Here is a 26,206-nt window from a genome sequence, read left to right as displayed (position 1 = left end):
ATCCACGCGACGCCTCGACTTTTTTACGTCTTTTATAGGCTGAACGATTATTAGACAAGCCAGGCCGTTCTTCGGGAGGTCATTCGAAGCTCTGATGAAATTGTTCTATGGACGTGTCTGTGAAGCTCACCTACAGCTCTCTGTCGGTCGAGGCGGTCAGTGACGGTCATTTATGTTCCAAATGAAACAGAACACTGGTGGACAGGGGACGGCGTCTCGCGCCTGAGATCGGTGGACGGCCGGCGGTGGTCGGCGGGGCGGCTAGAGCAGGCCGCAGACTGCACTGCCGCCCTTGGCCGGCTGCGGCCGGCAGCAGCCGGACGGCGTGGTCACCACCACCGCCTCCACGCTCTTGGAGTAGTGGCAGCCGGGCTTGGCGGCCGCCGGCGCCGAGTCCAGGTTGGGCGCGTGCGCGGCCGGCTGCACGAGCAGCGGCGCGCCGTGCGTCACGCTGGTGGCCGGCGCCTGGCTCAGGTCGTTCATGGAGCAGTGCAGCAGGGCGGCGAGCGGCGGCGGCGAGCGCGCCACCTCGGCGCAGCTGGCCGACGAGATGGAATGGGCGCGCGAGGTGCGCCCCAGCGGCCCGGCCGGCGGCGCCCGGCTCCGCTGACGCTTGATGTCGATCAGCCGTGACTCGTCGAATGTCAGCAGGTTGGAGACTGCAATAAAGCCGGCAGGGTCAGTCACCGAGGTGGCGCAGTGAGCTCATCACCGTCACTGGCGCACTGCGCAGGTGGCGCTAGTCGCTGCAAACAGGTCCGGGTCTAATGCTGCATTGGAAACAGTACCAGGAGAGAGAAAGAGAGGAGAGAGAGAGAGAGAGAGAGAGAGAGGGAGGGAGAGGGAGAGAGAGAGAGAGAGAGAGAGAGAGAGAGAGAGAGAGAGAGAGAGAGAGAGAGAGAGAGAGAGAGAGAGAGAGAGACCGTTTTTCGGGCAGTCGGCTTTCGCAACTCCGATCTCCACTGTTTGCACAGAATCGGTAGATTCAGCAGGACCCCACGGGTTTCCAGATGTGTTTGCCAGTTTGGTGCGTCTCCTCACTGAACGCTTCATCCGTCTCGAATTCCCCCGGGAGTTTGGAGGTTAGATCCCAATTCCCATCGTCCGAGATAGGCACCGCCCGAGATTAGACCCCGTCACCTCTTTGGGTTCTACCCCTACTCCCTGTCTATCCTGTTCAGAACATTTGGCCGCTTAATTAATCCATTTGTGTACCATCCCTGCGTTACGCTCGCCACTCATTCTCATTCCTACCCCTCTATATCTCCGTAACGCTTCTATCCCGTATCTATCCTTATCAGTTCCCTCCTGATGATTCCATCGCCATGCTTCTCCTTTCATTGTCCCCCTCTCAGGCCTTCTTTGTTGTTTCGGTCCCCCTTGCCCTCTCGGACCTATGACTACTGTCACATTTGTTCCATTCCCGACCTGTCCCGACCTTTTCCTTCTCCATCTAGTCGGGGTTCTGTGCCTGGCGCTGTCGCGGCGCTCGGGGTACGCACGTTTTAGTCCGGAGCTGCTCAGGGTGCCGCTGGCCGGCCGGCGATGCTGTGAGTCCTGGCTGACCGGCGTGTAGCTGTTCCTGCCCAGCGAGAGGCGCGGACTGCGCGCGTGCGGCGGACTGCTCTCCTCCGAGTCCGAGTCAGGAATTTTGGCAGAGACCGGGCGCCGGCCGTCCCGCGAGCGCAGCCAGTAGGTCTTCATGGCGCCTGCGGCGGAGTGGGGAGGGAGAGTGGTCAGTGCCAGCCGCTGCCGACCCGACCTGACCGCCGTCAGGGCCCATTTCACCATCGACCAGCGGATGCGGCTCCAGCCGCCGCCGGCCGGCCCGGGTCGAAGCGTTTCCATCAATCTCCCGATGACAAGAGAAGCTGCTCGAATGATTGAACGTGAAATGACCAGTACGTTTTATGGCAAGCTGGCGAGTTTATTGAGTTTATTTCTGTCAAATGTGGAGCAGAATCAACGACGACCTTACGTAAGCAATAAGTTTGAAAAGTAATGATAACAGACAGCGTATCTCGCATCCAATGCCTTAGACAGAGTTGTAACTCGATAAGGCACAGGGGATGTCCGGTCATAAATTCAAAATTAAGGAGAAAGAGCATCGTAACATAAGCCCACTGATGCAGCTTTTTTTAAATGCATTTATTATAGGTATCGCTAAAGGTTCGTACCGGTATCCAGGACTCGGTCGGGCTGCCGCGGATGCCGTATATGAGTCTATGACAGACATTTTCGGTACGTCAGCGGCCGACTGACCTTTTCCCTTGACGTGGATGCCGCCCCGCTCGACGGTCCGGTAGCTGGGGCCGAGACGCTGCTTAGTCGGCTCCGAGATGTGAATCTGCATGGCCTGACTGTTCGACTCCATACGGGACGCTGCGGGTGGACAGAGAGACGTTACCGAGACGAGAGAACGAAGAGTTAGAGGAGTGCGGGAGCTGGAAACGGTTTAAAAATGCCCAACATGGTGGAACTGAGAAATTGGTAGGTCTGATTGAGTAGGTACACTCGGCTACAGGTTGGTCGATAGGGACTATATGATAGGCATATGATAGGCGCGGGAGCCAGGGGGCTCACTGGGGGCTCACGGGGCTCACGAGCCCCTCCGACTTTTCGGCTTGGGACTCGTTAGTCATTATATGTTTTTGAGCCCCCTCCCCCAGCTCGAGATATCTAAATCTAGCAGCACCCAGATCTACGAACTATTCTCGGAATGAAATAAAACCGGGGATGGACGCCTGCCAACGACCCGAGCCGGTGCCATGCGGCGTGGTTAGGTTGTGCCGCTTAACAAAAAGTCAAGTGACACAGTCTTCCGGTACCAGGTGGCTGCTACTGGCCGTGCTTAGCCAAAAATAATCGATGAATAAATAGTCCGTATCGATCAACCTGTAGCCGAGTGCACTACCCCGCCGCCCTGCGCTGGCTGGTTTGGCTTCCCTGTCATGCGGAACAGCCTAGATGCAGGCGCTCGCCACCCCTGCCATCTAGTGGCGAAAGCGCGAATCAGCAGTGGCGCTCGGATGGGTAGGTAGCGCAAGGCTGTTAGCGCAATTCGCAAACATGAAATTACAACAAAGGGTCTTGCCTAGAACTATTGCATGTTGTCTGGGACATTCAGGATATAGTTTTGCGTAATCTGATACCAACGTCACACATGTGGCGGTGCGTTCAGGATATGGTTTTGCGTAATCTGATGCTAGCGCCACACGTGTGGCGTAAGAGTAGGTATGTGTTAAACAAACAGTCAGCCAGCGCTCCCGCTGCAGCTGCTCCATTCTTATTTCCGAAACGAGAGGATCTTCTCCCGGTTTAGCCGGGTGATGTTAACTTCTTATGAGTACACGTTCCATTATCTAAGCGCGAGCGGGTAGCTGGCCGTTTGTCCGCCTGCGGATAGCACTTGCCTGTGTTGACGGTGTCTCCGAATAGGCAGTAGCGGGGCATTTTCAGCCCCACGACGCCGGCCACCACGGTACCAGAGTGAACGCCGACGCGGATCTCAATATGGTCTCCTGGAAACAGCGCGACCAAAGTCACTAGTCAGATGGGACAAGCGCAGATGTGGTGATTCTACTATTGGGCGACGGTGAAAACGCTTCTACAGTATGGGCAGGGGACAGTATACAAAGTAAACGATTTGCATCTCTTCCTCTGTATGGCACTTCAAAACTGTATCAAATAGTGCTAAAAATACAATGCAGACACTCTTTTGAATTGCCTTGTCATGACCTGGTTCTCATCAAAGCACGTCTACAGTTTGCTCACATGTCGTCTTCTGTTATTATTTTTCATTTAAACACATCCTGTTTGCGTCATTCACGGCGACATTATAGAGCAGCCTGCGGCTCAGAGACGCGGACAGTGCCGGCTTTACGGAATCTCGCCGCGGTGCTAAATTCTCTGCAGCGCAGCAGAACAGCACAAAAACGATGTGTTTTACCGGCGCTGTTGTGCAGTTATTGGTTCTGCAGCTCCCCAGCCGAAAAACCGCAGCAGGACGCAGCTGACGCGTGTTATTTGTATGCTGTCCGGGCACAGCAAGCCGTGACCCGTGTCAGGGCAGGAATTACCCGTTTTCTCTCCGTCCTTCAGCCTGACCGCCTGCCCTCCGCCCTCCCCTCCTCTCTCTCTCTCTCTCTCTCTCTCTCTCTCTCTCTCTCTCTCTCTCTCTCTCTCTCTCTCTCTCTCTCTCTCTCTCTCCCTCTCCCTCTCTCTCTCTCTCTCTCTCTCTCTCTCTCTCACTTTTTCTTCCTCTCTCACTTCTTTCTTTTGACTTTTCACTCTCGTTTTACCTCTATGCATCCTGCTAAAAAAGTAAGCATTCCATCCTCTCTCGATTCTCCAATGAACCTTGCCGACAATTAATGACATCTCGCTGGCGACCACCGTTAGCTGGCGTTTTTGTCACCCCGGCACACACCCCAGGCGCCAATATATTCTCGGCGCCACCAATCAGGAATCGGCGGCGGCACTGCTGCCCTGTTTGGTCGGCGCCCGGGGCCGCTGGCGACACCAGCAGCTGCTAATGACCCCGCTCAGAGGTCAAAAGTCACCGGGAATGCGATAATGACAGATACATCGCCCCCGTTCGCCGAAACGGGCTCCCCAGTCGGAACGAGACTTCGCGATGACTCCTAATGTGCACGAAAGTTGAGAGCCATTCTAAGAAAATAGTTAAAGCCTTTCCGGGATATTTGGATGTAAGCTCGTACGGTACTGCCGTGATATTACATAGCACATGAGTAAGGGCATCTGTATATAGCTTCACCACTTGGCATCTGAAAAGTTAGTGCATTTAAACATCATTAGGTATACTATGCTGCCATCTAAAGAAACTAGGGCATTGTATGTGACCATTTCCTAAGATGCTCGTGTGCTCACTGCTGCGAGAGACGATTGATAGCAGATGAATCCGGCAAAGTGCCTATTGCAGGTCTCTCCGCTGGCAACTGCCTGATTGGGTTTGGCCCTAGCCCGGCCCCTAGATATGGAACAATGGGAAAAACATGTTAAAAATAGGTACATCCGGGCACGCTCAAAGCATTGGGAAAGCTGACAACGTATGTAACAACTAACAATCAGTGTACGTTCCCCTGTGGTGAAGCAAGTCCCAAAGGGTGACCGAGAAATGTGCATTGTATTGTGATGCTAAACAGAAGACAGATTCGCCGGGGGAAATAACTTTGCATCGTTTTTATTGTCCCTGTCAATGTTCCTTTGTGGCCTAAATGTGTCCGTTGGCTCGTGCTTCAACCTTTTTAATAGTTGTGTTTGAACGTTAACTAACCTTTGGAAAAAAATGGAATGCACAGTTTAAACAAAATAAATGAATTATCCTAATCTAAATATTATATTATAGATAATTGAATAAAAAACGGACACATATCTAGTGGATCGCTTATAGTGTGGTATTATAGCAGATACACATTTTAATTGTACGTCCATTTGTTGTTTTATCGACGAACTGTAATTTCCAGACTCATTTCCAGTCCTTATTCTTGCATATAGCACTGCACTACGCCTTCCTTTTACGCTCCCCGCTGCTCGCTGTATGCGGGGGAGAACGGGTCAGTCTGTTCGCGGTCAAGGAATCGGTGAGAGCGGCGCTACTCACCTGTTAACTAATAAAGCGGGGCGGCGCTGCTTACCTGATGAAAGCGACACTGCCCGCCTGTGGACGGGTCGGCGCTGCTCACCTGTTAAGTAAGTTCTGCTCACCTGTGGACGGATCGGTGAGACCAGCTCTGCTCACCTGTGGACGGGTCGGTGAGACCAGCTCTGCTCACCTGTGGACGGGTCAGTGAGACCAGTTCTGCTCACCTGTAGCTGTGGACGGGTCGGTGCTGCCCACCTGTTGACGGGGGTCGGTGAAGTCGGCGCTGCTCAGTTGTGGGCCACTCACCTGTGGACGGGTCGGTGAGAGTGCCGCTGCTCACCTGTGGACGGGTCGGTGAGAGCGCCGCTGCTCACCTGTGGACGGGTCGGTGAGTCCCGTGATGCCGTCCACCATGTCCAGCGCCATGTCACAGATCCGCTCGGCGTGGTTGGTCCTCTTCTCTGGCGCGCCGTCCACCACCATGTAGGAGTCGCCGATCGTCTCCACCTGCGGAGCAATGGGCCCTGAGACCGCAGGTCGTCTCGTACTGAGGCCACAGGTCGTCTCGTACTGAGACCACAAGTCGTCTCGTACTGAGACCACAGGTCGTCTCATGGGGATACCACCAGTCGTCTCGTGCTGAGGCCACCAGTCGCCTTCACCTGCGGAGCTGGGGTGGCAAGGCCGCCAGCTGCCTCCACATCAGGCACAGCGAACCCTGCGAGACCGCTTATGTTAAGCAAAACGTGAACCGTTTTGTGGTGCTCACCTTGTAGACTTGGTTGAACTCTGTCAGCCTGTCAAAGATGGAGTACATGCTGTTCAGCATGGCGACCACCTGCATGGGCGATATCCTGCTGCAGATCTCGGTGAAGTTGACCACGTCGGAGAACAGAATGGTGACGCTCTCGAAAACCTGCCGCAACGGTTTTCGAGAATTCGTTAAATAAGAAAAATTAGCCTTGTACAGGGTTTTATCTATGCACACACAGCAGGCACCTTATCGTTTACAGAAGTCTGTTTTAGCATGTAGGCATAAGAACACCTTACAATACATCAACTTTTAACCCGTGCCCCACTGGGGGGGGGGCTATTAATGCCCCCTTCCCGTTTTTCTGCAATAGCTTCCAAACCGCTTGACGAATCGACGCCAAACTTGCAGTACCTTCGGCTGCATCAATTTGACACCTTGTGTCAAACTATGAGCTTCGCCGTAGCTACAATAGGTAGGCCGGAAATGACGTCAGAGTGACGTCATATTCTGCCGATTTCGACGCAAAACATTGAACCACGGCAATCGCTCCCAAGAGCTCAGGTTTTAAGCTAGATCCAAATTCTTTGCATGAGAGGACTCAGAATAGATTGTGCTATCAAATCGCTATCTCGGATTTTCAAAATTCTGAAAATTTCGAAAATTATATGCAATAAAGTTCAAAATTTATGTTTTATATTTTTTTTCTTTTTTTTACTTTTCGAAAAACCGGAATCTATGTGATAAAACACATGCTTATGACTTACTCTAGCATGTTTTAGCTAAATATCTTCAAAAATGGCCAAGTTATATACATTATTGAAAAAAAATCACAATTTTAAAATTTTTCAAATCAACTTTTCAGCACGTATTTGACATCGTAGACCAATATAAATAGCACCATCGTGTTCCTGAGCTCAAACTGAATCCAATATACATCTTTTTGTCGAAAAATTTTAACTTCAAATTTTGACCTTTTTTGACCTGAAAGTGACCTGACCTAAGCTAAATTCAACTTAAAATGACCTCGAATGACACAAACGACATCAAATTCGAAATCTGTGGCCTAAATGGACCATAAAACATGTGCCACGTGACCGACGCATGATATAATATTTCCGTGGCCTGTGATGACCTGACCCTGACCTGAAAATCAAAGTACAAGTATGGAACCCTCAGGGTATCTTAACCCTCGCCCGCACATGCCATTTTCCCATCCTAGAACGCACATGGGGGGGGGGGGTTGCCACCCCCCCGCGCCATTTCGTTCCTGTTGGAGATAGAGCTTAGCGGTAAAGACCAAAAAGATTCTTTGGGAAGAGACGAATCCAATGATGCCCAGTTTTACCTTCTCAGGTCAGTCATTGACCTTCCAGGTCAGGTCAAACTAAAAAATGTTGCTGTTTTGGGTCACCGTTGGATACCTATCAAGTGCGCTGCTTATCATATACCGATGACGATGCCGTTTTCTGGTGCCAAGCCAGCTAGAACCTCTTTGTCACACTATCCGACCAGATTTTTGCTGCTGAGGTCATTTCAGGTCAAGCTAGGTCAAGGTCAATTATAGGTATGTGTTTGTATGTCTGTGTGTGTCTGTGTGTAGGTATACTGATGTGTGCAACGATTGTTTATGTGTTTATACTACATGAAATCATGATTTGAGAAGCTTTTAGCAAAAATGCAGTCAAAAAACTTCACAAAAAGTAAATTCAGCTTGCTAAAACGCAATTATCTTAGATGACCTAGGTTGACCTTGACCCTGACCTTGACACCTGTACATCGTCGAACAACATGTTCCATGATAGGTGGGAGGTAAGACTGGCAAAAAAGGCCGAAATCAAGGTGTCAAAGCTCACAAGACCCATAGCCAACGCAAGATGTTGAGAATTGGTCATTTGGGTCATGACATGACCTGAAAAACAAGGTCATATCTCCGAAACCAAAAATCACAGAATTTTGAAATTTTCAGTGGACATCAAGAACGGATAGAGGAGCAGCTATACGAAAAATCAGCCTTCTAGCTCAAAAAATGTCGAGTGCAGAGCAGAAAGACTACCTGGGGGGTGGCAACCACCCCCCCCCCCTATGTGCGGGCGAGGGTTAAGCATCTGTTCACGAGTGTGTAAACCAAAAATGAGCCTGATCTGACTTGTAAGACGGCGGCCAGAGCCCAAAATGTGGACAAGCCAAAATACTAATAATTTTTATTTTGACCTGACCTGTGACGTCATCGGTGACCTCGAGATCAATGAAATTAAGTTTCGTTTGGCAGTTTTTCCGGGGCTATCAGACTTCCGGGGCTAATTCCGGGGCCGTTTGAATTTTGACGATCGGCCCAGTAGTTTCGGAGTAAGGAGGGTGGCTATGAAGAGCCCCCCCCCCCCAGTAGGGCGCGTTATACGCAGACCCCAGTGGGGCGCGGGTTAATGAGCAGTTTGAGGGCTTATGACTGTCCGTAGCAATATTCCGGATATTTGAGAATCATTTTTGAAGACTGTGATACAATACAATCTTATGAAATTTCAACATTCAGATGTTCTACCTTCCTCATTTCCCAGTCGTCTTCTCCTTGTCTTCTAAACAGATCACTCAACCTCTCCGGGATGATTATTCATGTGCCGCCTTGTCAAGCCGATGAAATAATTTCCATTATAGTGATGCTAATAAGGGAGTCGCAGAAGCAATCGTACATAAAATGTAAGCACAATTTGTAAAGCAGTAGTCAGCGGATACCGGGCAAGTTTAAAGTTATTGTTCGACTAATGCTCGCTGACGATTTTTTTTTTACCCTTCTACTAAGATGTCATTTTGCGTCATTACTAATGGATGCGTTAGGTACTTGCTTAAAAGCATATCGAAGAAAAAACGTAATCCATATCCGCAATGATGCAACAGCAACGCCACTGCGTTGGAAAGGAAATGGTTTCAGGGACCGATTGGTTCGATTGCCATATTGACAAGCCCTTGCATGAGAGTAGAGTTTTATTGGAGTGCGTCGATGGTTAGCATGGAATTGGTTTCGGAATGACGCAACGGTGAATGGCCACGCCCACGTCGGAAACTTTTCGATACTCTGAACTCGGTGCCACAAATGAATAGAGCCATTCGGGGTAGTCGGCGGATGCATCTGCACTTGTAACGCGTGACTGCCGTTTGGTCTTTGATTTACTCTGCCGGGTAGTTATTCCATGGTCTAATGCAGTCATGGTCACACCCATAGACCTCTATCTACACCACAGCGCACCAATATATGTAGGTACACACAACTCTCTTGATGCAATAGGTAAACGGTGCGATAAACAGTTGAAATAAAATGAACTGAAGGTGATGCATAATTTATTGCAAACATTAATGCAAATAAACAAATGAGTAAGCTGCGAATACAAGCTACAGAAGGGGTATTGCCTAAAAATTAGAGCTTCCCCAGCGAGCCACAGCGAGTTATGAGCGGTACTGTTAGTTTCCCGTCAGCATCCATCTATCAAATCCTTATAAGGGGCTTTTCACTGAATTCGGCTCTGCAGCACAAAGACCAAAGAGTTTTTATGTTACGAGGCCTGGAAAATTGTGGAGACAGCTTGATGCCTATTGGCCATCGTCGATGAACTTTCGAACATGACACTTATTTGTCGTGAATTGAAGGCACTTCAGTGTGGGTTTTGATGACGTTATAAAACGTCACAAAGGCAAGGTCTGTGGCCCTTTGTCAGGAAGTCTGATGAAACCAGCTGGACAGCGATCCCATGGGGTCACGACGTTGTTAGGTCTCTTTATGATAGGTGCATGCCAAGACAAATTGAACTCATTTGCTGCCAACACAGATTCCAGGTCTTTTCCGAGTGCTGATTGAGGAGTTCGCTTAAAATGGACACCGATACCATCAATAGGTGTTCGATTTAATGTCGCAGTCACGAGGAGTTACGAGTGCGTGCCTGTGTGAAATATGATAATCATAGCTCCCTTTTCAACTGTGTTTCACGTTTAACTGCATTCGATAAGATTAAGTTCATTCAACTGTGTCCATCATACCACAATTATGCACACGATTAGCCATGCTTAATGAAAACATCACACACAATAGCTGTCACACATCACTTAGACCTTAGCCATAACAGTGCGATAACACAGTCTATTGCGCCACTTGAGTGGTGACTGCTCTCTCCGGAATGGAGAATCTGTCTCTCACCTCACACGTGTCAACGGGGTTGGCGCCCTTCCTGAGCCGGTTGGCCACCTCCTTGGGGATCATCTGGTACAGCAGCTCGTCCGTCCTCCGCATCTCATCGTCCAGCTTCTTCATCGACTCCTCGAGCTTCTTCGACTTGAGCTGCTCCTGGTCCAGCGCCAGCTTGAGCTCGATCGACTGCTGCGTGCTCGCCAGCATCAGGTCCCTGGAGGGAGGGAGCGACACGCGCCATCAGCCCGCCACCAGGGGCCCGGGGCTTGTGCATTCGCAGTGCAACAGGCGGATCTATCAGTGGTGCAGACTGACCTGCACTACGCTTTAAACGGCCTAGAACGGTTCAAAGCGCCTGTCCCTGCATTATATAACTAAAAGTCTGACAGCAACGCAACAATGAGTCAAGCTAAGTTTTGCTTTGAAAGGGTTGATTTAATACCGTGTTCACTTGCAGCGATCTCATGCCACCATCGCACACTGACTGAATCCGTTGGTTCACACCACGCTGCTGACCTGCTGAAGTCGTGCATCGAGAGGTCGTTGATGAAGAGTCCGGTGTGGATCATGGCGTCCAGATCTGGCATCACCGGCGTACCCAGGAACAGGATCATCCGCCACTCGTCAAAGTACATCATCTGACCTGGCGGCACACGGCGAGCGCCGGGTAGAATGGCGGCTCCAGTCGGTACATTACTCGGAGCGGTAAGGTGAACAGTGGTTCACAGGACAGTTTGCTAGGAACCGTCATTTGCACTGATCTACCTTAACTACCCTCTCAATGTTTATTTTTGTCTCTTTTTGAGGATATGAAAGAATGTTTTTATTGCTGTTGTTGTGGAGCAATACACTTACAGCTTTGCACTTTGGTGTGCTTTTATTTCTCTGGAAACAAAAGGATGAACTTATGTGACAGACTTTAGAATTGGGTGAAAATTGACAACTGCTAACATGGACACATAATTTCAGAATAGTTCGAGTAAAATGCAATTAATTGCAGCAATGCGGATGGACCATGCAGACTGTCACATGTGTACCGTTTCACCTTTGAAGCTTATCAGATAAAAGAGCAGGTTTAATCGATTGTCGTTAACATTTTTATATTGCAATATTTATTTAAGCTTAAATTGCATCAAACTTTAAATAGGCTTATGGCGTTTTCACCCATGGAGCAAAAAAAGAAAGTTTTTGTCAAAACCCAGCCAATAAGACCTACACACCTAACCGAGGTCCCCTTCGGGCCACTATGCTAGTCTCCCTACATTAGGCTACCATTACAGAATTGCCTGTGTCTGCGTCGGTTAAAGACTCTCCCAGACCCAATTCCTCTCCCCACCACAGCCTCATTATTGGCAGCCGCGCAATGGTCGCACCTTTGAGTCGCAGATTTTTCTCCTTGATGATTAGGTCGTCGTCGAAGTCGTCGACCATGCCGTTGGTGTTGACCTTGCTGTCCAGCGCCCGCAGGCGAGACGGGGCGTCAATTGTTACCAGCTCGAAAATGTTGTTGGTCTTTTTCAGAATCTGCAGCGCGGCACCGTGTCAGTTTCGCATTGTAAGTGGTGTATTGTGTCGGAAAAAGGAACTCGGACGCTGACAGACGGGAGCTCTGTGTCTCCGCGCCAGAGCTGGAGGCGGAGAACAATGCAACAGACACCACAAAAATAAAAGCAATAAAGTAAAAGAATGCTGCTGGCGTTTCAAATGTTGTTGACAGAAAGCTTACAACACTCCTCCTTTCGACATATCAATGGAAGAATGTCCACGCCGTGAGCTCGTGAATCGGTTTGATGTCGGATGGCGCTTGTAAAATGCATGGTTTCCTCATGAAATACGGCTTTCAAAGACACCTCCAATCCATTTTAAATCGCAGGCTTTCTCGGAACCCAAAGTTACTCCATCTGCATCGACTGAGATAGGCGAGAAGCTTACCCCTGAGAATCTAAACTCCACCAGCGGCCGGACCAGGTCGAACCACTCATCGATTTTCCTTCCGATCAGCTCCGGCAGAATGGTCATCATCGACTGACCGAGGTTCTTTACAACCATATTTGATCTGTCGGAAAATAGTGCACGAGTCATTCCACAGCTCTGAATCGCTTTCGATGTGTTGTAAATTGTGATGTGATCTTCCGTAGTTCTCGATTTAGTTTTGTGTGAAGAATATTCCCACAAGATGTCACAAGGTATTGGTCACTAGGCCAAGTCTCGTTATCATCGAATATCCTCATCAAATTCCTTTTCATAAAGCATAATTCATGCCAGCGTTAGTATCATCACCGTTATGGCCGATTCTGGATCGCAGTTATAATTGATTATGTGATGCCTCACGCGGCGATGAGGGAAACTGGACCGAGCGACGGTCTGGCTAGTGGCCAGGGCGCGTCCTGGCGGCCACAGTGGGGCAATCTCCGTACCGGCGGCGCCGGATGGCCGCTGCCGATCGGCCGCCGGCTCGGCCGGGGTCGATGCGATTTGTCCGCTCGGTCACCGGTGGCCGGTGACGCCGGCGATCCTGGCAGTCGACACCAGTGCCGCCCGGTGGTCCGGTCACGGCCGCAGTGGCGCGAGGCCGACACTTCCCGCCCGGGAGCTGGCCCAGTTAGACCGCGGCGTGGGATTCCCAGCTGCCAGCTTTGTCTGAGGGGTGAGCTGAGATCTCTGAACGGAGCGGCCCCCTCCGCTGCTGTTGTGGCGCGGTATTTGGGAGAGCTCGCTGCTCACGTCCCGGCAGCGGCGGCTCAGCGAGCCGTTGATATTGACCGTGGTAATGTGTTTACCGTGTATTGAATGGTAACCGAATTAGCGCCCGGCGGCCGGAAACACACCGGTCGCGCAGCTCCGCGTCACTCGGCGATATTCGGGGAAGGAAGGTCAACTTTAAAAAGACAGCCAAAAAACTGCCCGAGGATTCCCCAAGCAGATCTAGTGTTTTTATTTGTAAAACAACTGCTTCAGCGGCCTTTGCTACATTAAAAGCTCTTCCAAATCAAATATCTTTCAAATAATAGTGTGTGCCTTCACTGAATTGACTCTGCTCTGTCCAATGAAAAGAAAACGTTTTATGTGTGGCCTACTGGCTGAAGTTCGTTAACAATCAGGATACTGAGTTGCCTTGTGGAAACTTAAACAGCAATCCGTGTCAAAGTTTCAACTGTTGCACTGCATCTTAGTCTGATTTTAATGCCATAAAGGCATATTTGACACCGTGCGTCTTAATAATCTTGCAAATCCGACGTAAAACTTCCAATAGGTCACAAGTTAATTGAAATCAAGTGCGTTAACAGTGTGCTGTGTCCCAGTCCAAACACCACTGAGGGCGGTGTCGACCTGGTCACGTAAAGAAGCTGCAGGAAGCGGCTGCCGGGTAGCTGCAGCTCGTGCTCACGTGAAGGCGATGGAGAATGGGAACAGCTCGAAGATGATGCCGGCGCGGATGGGCAGGCTCTGCTCGTCGCGCACCAGCCGGATGGCGTGGCTCTCGCGGAAGGCGTGGTTGTCGAACGTCAGCTGGAAGGTGACGTGGTACGAGTCGACCAGCGAGTCCTCGCGCACTAGCTCGATCTCCATCTCGGTGTCGTAGAAGTGCCGAGCCACCTGCGGTCGGCGGCGACAGGAGAGCGGGCAGTCGCGTCAGGGTGCTGGTACTCTGATAACTGGCAGATATTTATTTATATTCCGAATATTTTTGCCGCAATTTGTTAGCTCTGGAATTTTCAGTTATGCTCTTTTTTTGTCAGCATTAAAAACACATTGCGATGACAAAATGCGTTCATTTTTGATCGACGCAGGTCATGATGGTTCTCTGAAGTACAAGGCATTCAACAGATTCAGGTTTCCTATCGGGGCAAGAATTTGTGAACAAACTTGCTAATTCCATCGTATTATCTGGCGGATATCTTCACTTGCTACCTACCATGCTCAATAGCCATGGTGTAGCCTCGGATCTACCCCTTAGATTCGCTCCATGAACATAACTATAGGCTCGCCCACACCTGTTTGTACTATTCCACGGTGAAGCCGAAGTCTGTACCTGTTTGATTTGTCCCATGGCGTAGGACAGTTCTTACCTGTTTGATTTGTCCCATGGCGTAGGACAGTTCTTACCTGTTTGATTTGTCCCATGGTGTAGCCTCCATAGCCCCGTCGTTTGCTCCGGTAGTGTAACACCATGCCGGTTGGTGTTTCGTTCTCGCAGAAAAACGACGGCGGCCTCATGCGCGGATACGAGAACTTGAGGTACTCGTGCAGGTTGTCCAGACCTGTCGGAGAAACGTGAGAGCGCTCCGACCGGCTCGGGTGCCGGTGAGGCATTACACTCTATAATAGTCCATGGCTGATTTTTTTTTTTAGGAATCATTGGCCAGTTTCGGACCAAGACGAGTCAAACTATGAGCGAGTATCAATTGGCGAGCATCTAAATGACGGCGTGTTTCGTGGCTGAAGCACTCTCAAGAATTGCCGCTGGTTGGAATTTGTTGGCTACTTATCGCAGCTTGGCCAAGGCGCACTAACTAATTTCCCGAGGCTCAGTGGGTACGCGGCTGACTGGCTGGATTTCGCCGGCAGAGCCGAGCGGTTCTTTACCAGGAAGTTGGAGAGCGGAACGATTCATTATATCGGCCAATAAGTGGAAGTTTGTCGGAAACGATTCCGGAAAAATGTCACTGTCACGGAACGCTGCAGAGGATAAACCTATGTCGACATAATCCGATGTTAGCTATGCACCAGACAGCGAAGGATCAACACATCGAGACAAGTGAGCGATGATAAAACGATTGTAAACAACATCGCGAAACGCTCTCCTTCAGCTCATACTGCTTTTTGCCATTTTGAAGCAGATTTACCTACCGTCTGAGCTAGCATTGATAAGGCCTTAGGTACTAAGGTTCCATCAAATAATTTTTTCGCCTTGGCGGCGCGGAAGACTAACTAGTCCCAGTTGACGTGTCTTATTGAAAAATATCATTTCTTTCAAAATCATGTGTGGGTCGTTTGCATGAAAGACCAGTGCGACTTCGGTGGATTAACCGACAGACCAGTAGGGCTATCAGGTCATGAAGCGGCTGCCGAGCGAGCACCATGCTCACCTTGTGCACTATCAGCGCACCATGGTCGCATTAGTGAGCCAGATGACGTTGCTCTGTGACTCACCCTACACTCTACGCTCTGTGACTCACTGAAGATACTCAAACATGTGTTCAGATAGACCATACCTTGTAGTGTGGGGATTTTCACCATTAGGTACTGAATAAATCGGTATGGTTGAACACGCGATGTAGCACGAATGGCATGAAACGATCTAAGGACTGGCATGGAGAAAACGTATGTCCCCCTATTCATCACTGCCGGGACATTATCTATTATGTCAGGCTATGCATCAAAACACGAGTCGGGCTGAACCAAAGAGGGGCGAGGAAGGCCAGCCATCGGGCAGTATTCCAGACTGATAGAGGGTCAGAGTTCTGTTATCTTCCCTCGGGAAGTAATTATGTCAGAGTCAAACTACTACGGGGTGGGAGAAATGCCTCGCCCGTTGTTGTCCTGTCATCGTCGCACCGGAGTCTGTCTGTCCGGACGAGACCATGTCGTGTGTGGAGTGCTTCTGCTGCTGCTCGCCGAATCGCTCCTCAGTCCAGACATGACACGGCTTTGACTGGACAGACATGCTCCGGTGGGGCGCGGACGGGACAACAGCAGCCGAGAGGTGCAGCCAAGTCAGCACCGACCAAAGCAGTTTCGACAGTGCCCTGTGTCAGCTCTGTACTAGGGCGGCCAATCTCTATCGGTAGAAGAGCCGCTCATGTTCTGTTTTTGCATGCTTCTGCTATTAATCCTTTAATCATAAATAATAGCTCCAATGGAAGCTCTCCTATGTTTATAGAAACTTTTTATTATATATATATATATATATATATATATATATATATATATATATATATATATATATATATATATATATATATATATATATATATATATATATATATATTGAAACTTTTATAAATAACAGCGCCGAGCATGATAGGGATTATGTAAATCCCAAAATGTTTTCCGGGAAACTCTCCCTAACGAGAATCACATGGCTATTTGGTAACCGGAACTCCATTAACCTCTAATTATGATATGTAAAATGCATTATCTGGTCTTAACCCGCGCGGGGCTGGGGGTAAATTTTACCCCCCTTGCGAATTTTTGCAATATCTCAAAAACGGCGGCTCAGTACCTTTTCTTACATCAATTTGACACGTTTCCTGAAAATTTGAGCGAAATCCGTCGGGAAATTTTTGAGAAATTGACGTTTTAGTGACGTCATGTTCGCCATTTTCGCCTCAAAAACGGCAAAATTTCAAACGCCGCTAACATCTTAATTTTTAAAGGAATCAAGACGTAACAAAAAGGTTATACGTGATTCTACTTTGTCTATCAAATGGCTATCTCGGTTTTTTGAAATTTTTGATTTTGGCCTAATTTTTTTCAAAAAACTGACTTTTTTGGGAAAATGATTATAAAATCCAAAATTTTGAGTCTCTCGAAAAAACGGAATATATGTCAGAGAAGTGGTCTATGTGCACCTACATACCAAATTTTAGAAGAATCGGTTCAAAAATGTGGGAGTTATTCAAAATTTTATGACGTCACGACACACAAATTTTTTGAAAAAAAAAACTTTTTTGGAAGTTCTAGACCTCGTTCGGAAACAAAAATAGCACCATTCGATTCGCCGTGAAAAACTGCATCAGATAGACACCTTTTTAGGCCTTAACAACCAACTTCAAAATTTGACCTCACTTGACCTGACCTTGACCTGAACTCGACCTGAAATTCATCCAGAGGTGGTCCATATCACTTATTGAGTGTGCCTATTGAATTCTATGAGTAAAATGACCCATAAAACATGTGTCGCACATGCCCTTTTCTATATTTTGTTTTTTGGTGACCTGACCTGACCTGACCTGACCTTGACCTTGACCTCTGAATGATATTGTATGCAACGACTATTGTCTTGGTAGCCTAAGAACACGTTTTGGGCAATCAGTCTCAGTCCATGACTCCATTCTTCGGCAACTACGGTGCAAGGCCGATACTGTAGAAACTTGCAATTTGTACCCTTGACCTGACCTTGACCTTGACCTCAAACTTTAAATTAAGTACATGTTTTAGTTGTTCGTGATGAGAGCTTTCGATTGGTGTTTGAATTTTCCAAATCAGACCATTAGTTCGGGAGATAACAGGGGGGGGGGGTAAAATTTACCCCCCCCCCCCAGCCCCGCGCGTTCGGCTGGAGACCCCAGCCCCGCGCGGGTTAAAAGTCATCACATTCTTCCCCTGATATAATTCTGAGGCTTAAATTTGTTTGGTCCTAGTGATCTATATGTTACGGGCCAAGTGCGAAGGCTAGTCCGTTTGCGAACGGACTAGTCCATTCGCGAATGGACTAGGCCGTTTGCGAATGGCGGTCCGTTTGCAAACGGACTAGTCCGTTTGCGAATGGCCGGCCATTCGCGAATGGCCTAGGCCGTTTGCGAACGGACGGGTTTGTGGCGTTGCACTTAGCCGCCGGAAGCATGGATCCTCGGATTGGGGTACGATTCCGAATGAATGGGGGACCGCTGGTCGATGCAGGGGCGTCGCCGACGGGGGGGGGGGGTCGGAGGGGTCCAGACCCCCCCACACACACATTCTTGAAAATATGCCGGTCCGACGCCCCCCCCCCTCCCCCCACACACACTTTTGGCCACGAAAATCGATCAAGAATAAAATAAAATATTTTAAAAACGATTTTGGTGCATTCTCAAAATAAAATTGTCTAAATCCGAGGAGTTTTCAGTATTTGGTGGGGATTACTTTGACTGACCGTCCGACCAGATCCCCTAGTCGAAAATCCGTGGCGACGCCACTGCGTTTATATGTTTAGTTTGTTCTCCGGAGCAGATCTGCGAGCTGGCGCAACTCTGGGTTAAGGTCTCCACACACCTGGTCCATTCGGGATGCGACTTTCCGCTGAACCCTGCACAACGCGGAAATTATAGCAACGTGTTGCCGCTGGCCAGGCTTCGGCCACCGATCTGGATCTGGGGAAGTCAAATATCCCCGTGACCTTCGAACAGCGGAGAGTCGCGTGGTGTGCGGAGACCATTAGTACCGTGCTCCGGGCTCCCCGCTGATGACCCGACCTGACCTTGGTCGAGTTTGTGGCGCTCGATTCGACACGCAAGGGTGGGGTGAGGTAAAGAAGAGGCGACCTCAGCATGACTGTGTAAGCATTTTACGGTTGAGTTACCAATACTTTGCACGCATCATTTCACACGGGACTTTGCACATGCCAAGTTGACTTGCCAAGTTGACGTCACTTTGCTGGATATTTCGCACTTGGCCTGACTTCGCACTTGGACTGGGAGCATAAACGCCCGTCCATTCGCAAACGGCCTAGGCCAACTGCAATAACGCACATGGACTAGTCCATTTGCAAACGGCCTAGTCCAAGTGCGTTATCGCACTTGGACTAGGCCATTCGCGAATGGACTAGCCTTCGCACTTGGCCCGCAACATATACATGCCGACTTACAAGACAGGCAGCACCGGGAAAGAGACTACACATCCACTAACATAGAGACTTCGTTTTTTTCTCAAACAAATGTCAACGTTTCCTAAGCATGATTGTGGTGGCGATTTATGTGACTAAGTGAGTACGTGACAAAACTATTTCTGACAAAAATAAATGACGTTTATGTTACTTGGGCGATCGGGCCTTCCCTGGCATAGGCGGGAAAATTTCGAGTCGAGCGCTTAGCGTGTCCACAGATGCCAAGCGCGACCCATCTCAATGGCAGACTTCATGTGGCCTGCAAACGACCACTTCCATCGACCAGTGGCCATTCCCGTCAGGAGCAAATAGCGAGTGGCTCAAACCGAGCTGTCGCCAGCATTCCGCCGCGAAATCGGATCATCTCTCCATCCGGCTATAGGGTGGATTTGGTCCAGCGCTTGTGTCTGCAGTGCTGGCGGTACTATTGGACATCCAATGAATTGCCGATCACCATTTGTTCTGCCGAGCACCTGTCACTGGCAGCCCGGTCACCATTGATCGACGGACCATTAATGAGACGGCGTGCAGAGATGAAGCCATTGGGCGCCCGCCGCCGGCTCCAACGGGCTGCGTTTGTGCGTGACCCGACCGCCGGCACGTGGCACTATGGTTGGAAACGGCCTCACGGATGGCCGTGGGCAATTTCGGAATATATGTATATTTGGGGTGTCATTCTGTTGGAAATTGATGAAATGTTTTGAATTGGGCAGAAAAAATTATTTAGTTGCGCATTTAGTCTCCATTATTGTACGTGGAATCGGGAGTTTCTGACAGTGACTTTTTTGGTGCGCCGTCAAAGGTTTAAACAACCGCGCTGGTGATAGCATGTGGAGTACCTCCATGACGTTGTAAAACTGGATTATTATATATCAAAATAATCCTTGTTATGTTGGCTATCGAGTGGAGTGACTCTTTTTCCCATGCGTGTTCAAAATCAGGAACGGCATTGCATTCTGTTTGCAGTGTCACCACAGCAATATTTGCAAAATTGCGTTTATGTTTCATTGGACATACAAAAAGTTCTCCATCGACCTCCATTGAGCTTTTTGGCAGAATAAATCGCTGTTCAATTCTGCGTAAGGGGAACGTAAAAGCAGACTGCGCACTTGTGCGCAAAATCGTCCGTGAAGCGTCATCTCCCGAGGCGTACCTACCCGTCGCTTCGTTAGCACCAGGTCGGCTCGTCAGTCTTGCAATCGCTTATCCTTATAAATGATGGTAAGAAGCAGGGTTGCGGAGTCGTGGTGGCGCCAAATCCGACTCCGACTACGACTCCGACTCCTGACTCGTTGCCATGACTCCGGCCGACTCTGTCTCCGACTCCGGACCCCTGCCAGTGTTTCGGAGTCGCGATGGAGCTGTTCCGATTCGGACCGACTCCGACTTCCACTGCGGGCTCCTGACCGACTCCGACTCCGACTCCTGGCTCGTTGCCACGACTCTGGGCGACTCTGACTCCGACTCCGACTCCGACTCCGACTCTGACTTCGACTCCGCACCCCTCGTAAGAAGTAACTGCTCGCCCCTGCACCTGGAGTATGAATATCGTGCAAACGTGTATGGATATCCTGGAGTATGGATATGGATATCCACTGACAGAACAGACATACAGACATGCTGTAAACTCCATTACACTGCCAATACCATGGCAAATCAAATGGCTATCTATGGTTTTTGATCATCGTTCTACAGTTTCCAAAATCTTGAACTGAATGTTGGCAATTTCTCGTGACTACTTCACGACCATGACGCATGCATTTCTGAAATTGATCTTTTTTCAACCAGCCACGTACTCGTATGATAAAATGAATGTCACCATCGTGTTCTACGCCCAAAAGTACCCATAAAACATGTGTCATGCATGGGCTGCGGATAGGTACCAGTTTTAATTTTCGGGGTTATGTGCTTACCTGATTGACCTGACTTTGACCCTGGCCAGTGGCCTATGCTTGACTGACCCCTACATTGATCTGACACTCTTTTAGCACTTATATGAAGGGTTGTGACAGTTGTGACAGTTGTGACAGATTGTTTAGGACCAACTGATGACTGAATTTATTTAGGACCAACTGATGACGATATAATCGAAACGCGAAACGCGAGGCACCGATTGCGAGGTTCTAAAGTCCATGCTACTGAAAGCCCGATTTCAAGTGTTTGACCTGACCTTGACCCGACCTGTGACCTCGAAATTCAGCTTTAAAGTATTCATGTGAATCGTCTCGTCGCGTTCTTCTTTCGTTTGCCGCGCCTCGTGCGTTTCGCTGCGCCTATTTGTTCGCGAGTTATCGGCTGGGGGCGTTGAACGCCCCCCCCCGGCAAACGGCGGATGGGGAAATACCCCAGCAACTGCCGGGTTAATCTGACGCATGTTTTGTCATTTGATCGTCATTTTATTTCTTACTTTTTTGCCTAATCTAAAAAAAAATCATAAATACTCTTTCTCCAAATTTGTGACCCTTTATGACCAATAGTAAGACACTGTGCGTCACTACGTTGATATTTCTCGCCCTAAAGCATAACAACAATATCCATTCAGTAATAGCAGTATTCAAAACATGTTCAAAATGCCTCACGATATCGATAACATAACGAAAGACATAGGCGACTTATGACATACTTGCAATGATGACGTCACACACGCGTGACGTGACGTGACCTCGTCATTTCTGAGTTACTGTATGATGCACGAAAGACACTGGTATACCTATGCAAAGTTTCATCGCAGTCGGTCTACGCATTAACAAGTTATGGGCAAAACATTTTTTCGCGTTGACCCCCGGCCATCCGTGAGGCCGTTTCCAACCATAGTGCGTGGGGCCGCTCAGCCCCTCCCCGTGCTGAATTGTGGCCGCAGGGCCTTTATTGAACCAGGCTGCGGAGGAACGGCCAGCTGGTGACAGCATACTGGCCTGTCACCGAGTGGAGGGGTAGGGTGTCCTCAAGGAATGAGAGCCGATATTAGTCTGTGAAATCCTTTCTTCACACATATAACGGGGCAGTTTGCTAGTCCCGCCGTATTGTGATAGAAATAATAGAAATGAAATTATCAGAAAGGCTAGTGCCAAAGTTCCGCAGTGGGCAGTCGGTTGTAACTAGTAAATGTTAATGATTTTAAAAGACGCATTCAAACATCCGGGTTTGGTAGGTAACATTATGACATTCTTTTAAAGCTCCTTCCAAGTGCAAAAAAAAAAAAAATTTGTAGAAGCAATGGAAGTAGTTATCCATGCATGAATATGTTAATGTGTATGATCATGATCATACAAAAGTAGATCGTTTATTATTCACACTAAAAATATGGTCCACAACTCTGCTGAGAAGTTGCAGAGATCCGGACCTGGGTTCAGTGAAAAATTCCACTCCACAGCTCTAAGGTCACGTTATGTAACCACACCCCCGCCACCCTAGTCGGTCTGTTCGATAGCGGCGCCGACGGCTGGTTCTGCTCACCGTTCAGAAAGTCGCGCACGTGCCGCCCCAGCACGGAGAGCACCCGGTCGTAGCCGTACTGGCCGACGAAGCCCACAAAGTAGACGCCCATGTTCTCAAAGAACTCCTGCTCCTTCAGGTTCAGAATCTGAAACGGCGCCCGAGCGTCAGTCAATGAATGCAAACTTTGTGCTTTTGTGGCATCTGTTTTGGGCTGGCTGCATGCCACAAATTAAATTCCTAATGCCTGTACATACATTCTCGGTCACCTAAAACATGTTCACAGTTATGCTCTATAAAGAAGAAACAGCATGTTAGCAATGCTTTTACTTCGCTAATAAGATAAAATAATGAACCAAGAAGGAAGCGAAATGCTGTCCAACTGCCATGCCAATTTGTCACTCGAACACGCACGAACGAGCGAATATGAATGGTGGGGCATGGATGGTTCAAACAGGGGTGCGCTATGTTTTCGTTGGAATTCGATTACAATTGGGTTCCTATTTGTTTTACACATTTGAGCAGAGATGTGCGTTGTGCTATGTTTACGTGTGGGCAGTTATGTCCTGGGTTAACGTCTGACAGGGATGTGACGCTTATGTATGTCAGGAATGCGTGCTGTGTTCATGTACGAGCTGTGTACGAACAGCTGTAGGGTATTTTATATTCATATCGACTGCGCTAGGAAAAATATGTCGTAAGATGTATCGCCTCAGGCCAGTTTTCTCGATCTAGGTCACTATTTGCGGTATTCCATTTTTGATTAGTTTAAAATTTGAATGCATGCATATTTCAACAATACGTCACTGCGTGGGAGTGGATGATGGACATTGTGCGTCTAAAATGGTTCGAATGCCGCGGGCAACTCGGGAATTCATCTTGCCACGAGCTAACAACGTGGTGAATTGATCACCTGTCCGAGTTAAGCTCTTTATCGGCCCGAAACTGTGGATAAGGTTCAAATATGAATTTGACTGCTCTGACAATGTTTGCTGTAGGTCAACGAACGATGTCAACTTAACTAGGAAGTGTACAGAACTGAATTCCTTCCTTCAAGTATTCAAAGGAATTTGTATTCACTATTCAGGACCTTGAAATTCTTCAATAAAAAATGAGCACATTTGTGTTGTTGATTTCCGCTATATAAGACAAGCGTATTGAGTTCAAACTGATTTTCAAAACGTCAGCATTGTCTCTCACTTCTCAGTTTATCCAGTTTAGCGGGTTGGCTCCAGAGAGCTAATCTGCTTTAAGCTCACAGACCTGCATGAAATCATCGTTTGTTACGACGCTGGGATGATCACTGAAGCTTCGATTCAAATATATCAAAGAATAAGATGCATGGTAAGTACTAAGTACATGGAAGATAGTTTATAAGCTCTCTCTCTTCTCTCTCTCTCTCTCTCTCTCTCTCTCTCTCTCTCTCTCTCTCTCTCTCTCTCTCTCTCTCTCTCTCTCTCTCTCCCTCTCTCAGCTTTGCTCAATAGAACGCCATCTTTTTCCGAATATATGCATTAACTACGGCACAGTGTCGACTAGGGAAATTATGTCGTGGAAACTTGCTAACGATGTCTTTGTTCCATTCTTTCTTCGCCACTTCATTTGAAACAGTCATTTCAACATCTTTTTGTGGTCGTAATGTTAACAAACGATCTACACCAATCACCAAAGTAGAGATTGCGAAAATAATCAAACGATTTCATAGCAGTTTGCAGGGTCTCTGGAAACCGGCTTTAAAAGAACAATTAATAATGTTCACATTTTTCAGCTGATGTTCATCTTTCAATGACTTTTTGACCATCACATGTTTCACGATAGATTGAAGAGCGTAGGTCAATCATTTTTCAACTGTTTTGGTTCGTTCAATGCAGATCGTCTTTTACATGGGAGTTAGGGGGAATATTGGCTGCCCTAACTTGAGCTCTACTGGGAATTCTTTCAACGCTCTTTGATGCTGGGTATTTTTCACACTGATTTGTGAGTCCAGATTAGCAGTGTTGGAAATCGGTTCTGTGCGTCTCTGACACGTGTGCCGGTATCTGTTTGATGAAGGGCTGCGCTGAACCGCCCGCTGGTCCAGAGAGACGGATCGATCGGACCGTGTTCCGGTGACGGATCGGTGCTCTGTACACGGCACCGGGCCCATATGAGCCGCGGCCGACACCCGCCCCGAGAACTGCACTCCGAAAACGGCTCACAAGACTGAGGCAGCTGGGGCCAGAGCCGGATCTTACATCACGATAGTCTGACCGAGTCTTGTCCGACAGTTTGCGCTAATTTGACTGATATTTGATCGGCGGTAGCTCCGGCCAGTCACAGAGTGACGGATGCACCGTCACTCATTCCGTATGCTCCCGGAAAGTATTTTCTATGTATTACTCGAGAAACTTGCTTTCCAAGAAACACAGTCTGATACCAAAGTACCGCAAACTTGCGGTGAACATCTGTTTTAGTATGAGAAATAATTGCCGAGTTTGAGGCATCCCAGCACACTTTTTGTCCCTCATCCAACCAGAAGTCTCTTGCATTCATGTTCCAAGTTCCACGACCCGAACACAGACAGAACATCAGCCATGTGAAGGATGAAATTAGCGCAAAGCACTCTGCATCCAATGCTGTGATTCTCATCCTAAATCATAATATGTGTTGTTGACCTAGAACCTTAGAGCAAGTCATATCAACAGATGTGTCCGGTTTTGCGTCTACTTTATCACTAATCACTAAGCGCTCAGCGTCCCCTCGAGAGCTGAGCCGTCGCGTTGGCCGGGCGGGCTCACTGTCATCCATCGTCCAGGATTCTAATACCACAGGGGCGCTCTGATTTACGGCGTCTGTCGCGGTGTAAAAGTTCACAGGTCCGGCGCGGCGCGGCTCCCCGCTCACTCACCTTGCAGGCGGCCCTGGCCAGCCGCGGGATCAGCGACTCCGGGTACACCTGGTGCGTCGAGAACGACGGCACGTCCACCAGCGCCTCGCGCCGCACCGTCTCCCACATGTCCTCGCCGTAGCCGACCTTGATGTACTCGGCCAGGTTCTCCAGCAGCAGGCCGTACATGGCGCCGCCGCCAGTGGTGCGACTGGTGCTGGGGCTGGTGTCGGACCTGGTGCTGGATCTGGTGCTGAGTCTGGTCCTGGGCCTGGTGATAGGCTCGTTGCTGATTCCCGCTCGTGCTCAGCGCTGCCTCTTGTCCTGCTGACCTTGAGTCGGGATTAAAACTGACGTCCTCAGACAAACTGAGTGATGCTATACGACCACCCCCGGAGTCTAGGGAGAACGGTCTAAAATTGGAACAACTTTAACTCAGTTCTCCTGGGAAGCACTGTCGCACAGATTGTCACACAGTCCTATTAGCGAAATGCAGCGCGGCATTTCTGGTCTAAACCTACATCACGGTCCATGGGCCCCTCGGCAGTCCTCGACTGAGGTCAGTGTCCCGCACCACGTGTACCCTCTGGTTGTCTGGCTCCACTCGCACTGTGAACCCACTGTGGCCCCGAACAGACTGTGAACTCGTTGTCTAAAACTCCGGACGCACTTCTGTTGCGATGTCCGCCGGACAGGCCCGCAGACTCCAAGAAAATATCACCGACCAGCAGTTAATGGTCTGTGCGCGAGGCTTGAAACCATGCGTGAAACAAAGGCTTCATGAG

The 26,206-nt window shown here is 49.0% G+C and overlaps 1 protein-coding gene across 1 annotated transcript; it reads right to left on the bottom strand.

The window, feature by feature from the left end:
- Positions 1-155: 155 nt before the first annotated feature.
- LOC122374251 (soluble guanylate cyclase 88E-like) lies at positions 156-25,638 on the bottom strand. The gene is made up of 14 exons (XM_043352878.1): positions 25,443-25,638; positions 22,577-22,703; positions 14,641-14,795; positions 13,922-14,130; positions 12,466-12,589; positions 11,907-12,057; positions 11,050-11,176; positions 10,543-10,747; positions 6,375-6,521; positions 5,980-6,112; positions 3,414-3,521; positions 2,263-2,382; positions 1,503-1,709; positions 156-659 (listed from the first exon to the last, which is right to left on the bottom strand). Exons 1-14 carry the CDS (start codon positions 25,608-25,610, stop codon positions 262-264), a joined length of 2,379 nt encoding a protein of 792 aa, XP_043208813.1. The 5' UTR covers positions 25,611-25,638; the 3' UTR covers positions 156-261.
- Positions 25,639-26,206: the final 568 nt, after the last annotated feature.

The sequence above is a fragment of the Amphibalanus amphitrite genome, unplaced genomic scaffold (genome assembly GCF_019059575.1).
Source record: "Amphibalanus amphitrite isolate SeventyFive unplaced genomic scaffold, NRLGWU_Aamphi_draft 001626F_arrow, whole genome shotgun sequence".
Lineage (NCBI taxonomy): Eukaryota > Metazoa > Arthropoda > Thecostraca > Balanomorpha > Balanidae > Amphibalanus > Amphibalanus amphitrite.
The sequence above is the reverse complement of the archived record's forward strand: the minus strand, read 5'-3'. Positions and strand labels throughout refer to the sequence as shown.